Source organism: Cryptomeria japonica, chromosome 10, assembly GCF_030272615.1.
Source record: "Cryptomeria japonica chromosome 10, Sugi_1.0, whole genome shotgun sequence".
In the NCBI taxonomy this organism is placed as follows: domain Eukaryota; kingdom Viridiplantae; phylum Streptophyta; class Pinopsida; order Cupressales; family Cupressaceae; genus Cryptomeria; species Cryptomeria japonica.
This window is the reverse complement of record NC_081414.1, coordinates 617,047,627-617,051,729: the sequence shown is the minus strand read 5'-3', so window position 1 is coordinate 617,051,729 and position 4,103 is coordinate 617,047,627. Positions and strand designations below refer to the sequence as shown.

Sequence of the window (4,103 nt, the reverse complement as noted above, 5' to 3'; positions counted from 1 at the left end):
TTTAGAGATTAATGTTATTTAAATTAAAGATTAATGTTATTTAAATTATATGGGATGTTGATGTCCTAATTGTGTCTTGGTCAAATTACTCCATATATATTGTCAGTTATAAGCCCATATATTATTTCGTACCTAACAAAGCCACTAAAATATTTTGTAATAAAGACCTCAATTTAATTCTTCAAAGATATGTCCACCCAAAACCATACCCAAGTTATAGTGCAAGATGCAGTTTTATACCAGAAACAAAGTTCATCCTCAGCTCCACAAAGGCATGTTTTTCTGTATTAGAAATTCTGCAATGCAAGCAAAAAGGGAACAAAAATTTTATTCATCAACTTTTTATTTACTTAGAGGAGAAACGAGGATGGTAGAGCCTCATCTCCGTTTAGAGTAGACAGAAAACAGAGAACTTCAGACGACGCTCTCTGCATGAAATCATTCCATCACTGTTCTGATCTTCCCCTTTCATATTCTTGTCGACGTGGGGGCAGAATGAGGAACTCATGCTCTCTATTCCACCTCAGTTCATGAGCTTCTCTCCTTGAAATGTTGTACGCATGCATCACAACCTCCTGAGGCATCCCCTTCAGCACCGAATTTCTTCCAGTGAAGCTCGACCGGATTGGACTGCACATCAATCAATCACAACCCTCAATATACTTTTCCTAGTAATGTTGCATTTCAGAAGTGAAATACTGAAATTGAACTCACCTGTGGCTTGTGGTGAATGTAATCCACTCGAAGCCCTGGTCACCGGCCCTCTTCACCGCGGCATAAAACTGAGGAATGACGAGGAACTGGCCTTCCTGAACTCTTGCATCGAACACCCTTTCTCCTCTGTTATCCACAACCTGAATTCGGGCATCGCCTCTAGTGGCGTACAATATTGCGTGACACGAAAGCCATGATGGTGCAAACATTGCTCTCTGCAAAATCGTTCAAGTTAAACATCAGAATTTGGCTGGTTTGAACTTAGAAAACAACCCAATTAAGCATTTTTAACAGAAATGAAGAATGGTGGAATTTGATTTTGACATACAGGGCGGAGAACGCCTCTTTCGGCTGCCAAGTTTAAGTGAGTGAGCGCGCGGAGTTTGAAGCGGTTTATTGTGTTCAGTCGCCCCCCATCATTTACGAACACGTCTGCATCTTCTGGGCGGTCGGCATTGTGGCGCAGCCGCATGTTGCAGAACAGTTGGACAAGTCCGTTTTCGGTCGAAGGTAAATCATCCTCTGTGTCTTCCTCATTAAGGGGAGCAATTTGCCCAGGTCGTCTTTGACGTTGTTCAGTGACCCTGACGATTAGACCTCTTCCCTCGTTGTTCTTTTGCAGGTTCATAATCGTGTTCTTTCTCACTCCAAAAGCCTCCGCCAACATGTCCGTATCAAATCCTGCCAGCATATTGCCTCCATAGTTCCTTCCCTCTCCTAATCTTTCCCTTCTCTCCCGAGTTGCAGGGGATCCCGCCAAAAAGAAGGGCTTTGTCCGTCCATTCAAACAGTCCATATATTTAGTCCTTTTTTCAAAAACAGAGAGCAAACAAAACAGAGAACAGAATGAATTGGGTAGTGGGTAGTGTAACATATTTAGTCCTTTTTCATTAAAAGAGAGCAAATAAACAGAGAACAAAATGAATTGGGTAGTGGGTAATGTAATATATTTAGTCCTCTTTCAACAAAAGAGAGGAAAGAAACATAGAACAGAATGAAATGGGTAGTGGGTAGTATAATATATTTTGTCCTGATGACGATCAAAAGTTTGGCTCATATGATGTTTTCAAGAACAGAGAGTAAGGAATCAGAGAACGGAATGAATAGGGTAGTGGGAACAGAAAGCAAGGAAATAGAGAACGGAATAAATAAGATAGTGGGTAGTGTAATATATTTAGTCCTTTTTCAGGAAGAGAGGAAAGAAACAGAGAATAGAATGAACCAGGTGGTGGGTGGCAGGAATGGGAGCAAATAAACAGAGAACCACTGGGTAGCAAAGAAACAGATAATAGAATGAACTGGGTAGTGGGTATTGTAATATATTTAGTCCATTCTCAAGAATGGAGAGAAAAGAAAATAGAAGGAAGTGGGTAGTGTAATATATTTAGTCCTTTTTCAGGAACAGAGGAAAGGAACAGAGAAAAGAATGAACTGGGTGGTGGGTGGTGTAATTAAATTAGTCCATTCTCAGGAATGGGAGCAAATAAACAGAGAACAGAATGAACTGGGTAGCAAAGAAACAGATAACAGAATGAACTGGGTAGCAAACATTGTAATATATTTAGTCCATGAATGAACTGGGTAGTGGGTATTGTAATTCAGAATGGAGAGAAAAGCAAGAATGGAGAGAAAAGAAAACAGAAGGAAGTGGGTAGTGTAATATATTTAGTCCTTTCTCAGGAACAGAGGAAAGAAACAAGTGGGTAGTGTAATATATTTAGTCCTTTTTCAGGAACAGAGGAAAGAAACAGAGAATAGAATGAACTGGGTGGTGGGTGGTGGGTGGCGTAATTAAATTAGTCCATTCTCAGGAATGGGAGCAAATAAACAGAGAACAGAATGAACTGGATAGCGGGTTTTGTAATATATTTAGTCCATGAATGAACTGGGTAGTGGGTATTGTAATTTATTTAGTCCATTCTCGAGAATGGAGAAAAAAGAAAACAGAAGGAAGTGGTAGTCCTTTTTCAAGAACAGAGAGCAAAGAAACAGGGAACAGAATGAAGTGGTTAGTAGGTAGTGGGTAGTGTTATATATTTATTCCTTTTTCAAGAACATAGAGCAAAGAAACAGAGAACAGAATGAATTAGGTAGTGTGTAGTGTAATATATTTAGTCTTAAAGAAACAGAGAACAGAATGTATTGGGTAGTAGGTAGTGTAATATATTTAGTCCTTTTTCAAGAACATAGAGCAAATAAACAGAGAAGAGAATGGATTGGGTAGTAGGGGGTGTAATATATTTAGCCCCTTTTCAACGACAGAGGGCAAAGAAACAGAGAACAGAATGAATTGGGTAGTGGGTAGTGCTGCTTACGCGGTAGCTCTTGTCAAGCTGATTTTGATAGTTGGATGAGTCGGTAATGGCCACAATCCGAAGGGGCTTGTCACCATCGTTGAACCACCAATATGCTGCTCCTGCAAAAATGGCTACCACGTCTCCTCTCCTCACTCGCCTCACCTTCTGGGAGCTTTCTTCACGGGCACACTCCTGTTGACGCCTGCTCCTCTCTTCTTCACTTCCCCTTTCTTCTTCTTCTTCTCCTTCTTGTCGTGAACCTCTCCTCCTTCGTTGGCACTGACCTTGCCCTGCTCCAAAAGGAGGCCGCCTGAAAGTCTCAGGGCACCCGGGGAAAACCACCCCCAGCCTACCCTCACCTGAGCAATGAGCAGGAAAAAAGTGAGGAATATAATCTAGTTATTTGGCTATAATAAACATAGAGAAAAGCATATGATTCCATTGTCAATACGGCTGCTGAACTGTCATCAATGCTTAAGTTAATTATGCACCCACACGAATTGAATGAAGTGCAATCTTCCCAAATTTAAACAACTACTATTTGAAATTGGGTTTCCCACATAAACTCACAGACCACCCTCACCTGAGCAAAAAGCTGAAAAAAGTGACGAATTTAGCAGAAAAAAGTGACGAATTTAACCTATCTGTGTCTCCCACAAAAACTCAGACTATTTACTCTCAAGCATATCTCACTTACCCTCAACAATATACACCAGTTCAGGGGTGTTTTGGAATCTGGGCACCGAAAGTCCATCTCTTTCAATGGTCTCTCTGATGAACTCGACACCTGCACAGTCCAATTCATCATTGTCCTGTCTGGTGGAGAGCTCAATGGTGCCAGCTTCCGATCTGATACTCTCATAGGGTTGCTGAGCACGCAGATGGTGCCCTCTGCATGATTGTTGCTGCTGCTGCTGCCTCCTCTGCTGCTGCTGTTGCTGGCCATTAACCATCTCAGAACAAGACCAAGTGCATAGCAAGAGCAGTGCCATTATGAGGGATGTTCTCATATTTCTCTCCATTTATCTCCAAGCTATGCTACGACTGTGGTGAGTGATGGGTGGTTTGCCCAGTTTTATAGCATGATGGTGG

The 4,103-nt window shown here is 41.5% G+C and overlaps 1 protein-coding gene across 1 annotated transcript; it reads right to left on the bottom strand.

Annotated features, from left to right (window-relative positions):
- Positions 1 to 302: 302 nt before the first annotated feature.
- On the bottom strand, positions 303 to 4,073 carry LOC131029965 (11S globulin seed storage protein Ana o 2.0101). The gene is made up of 5 exons (XM_057960649.2): positions 3,709 to 4,073; positions 3,030 to 3,370; positions 1,043 to 1,483; positions 715 to 929; positions 303 to 630 (listed from the first exon to the last, which is right to left on the bottom strand). The coding sequence occupies exons 1-5, from the start codon at positions 4,031 to 4,033 to the stop codon at positions 447 to 449; spliced, it is 1,506 nt and encodes a 501-aa protein (XP_057816632.1). The 5' UTR covers positions 4,034 to 4,073; the 3' UTR covers positions 303 to 446.
- Positions 4,074 to 4,103: the final 30 nt, after the last annotated feature.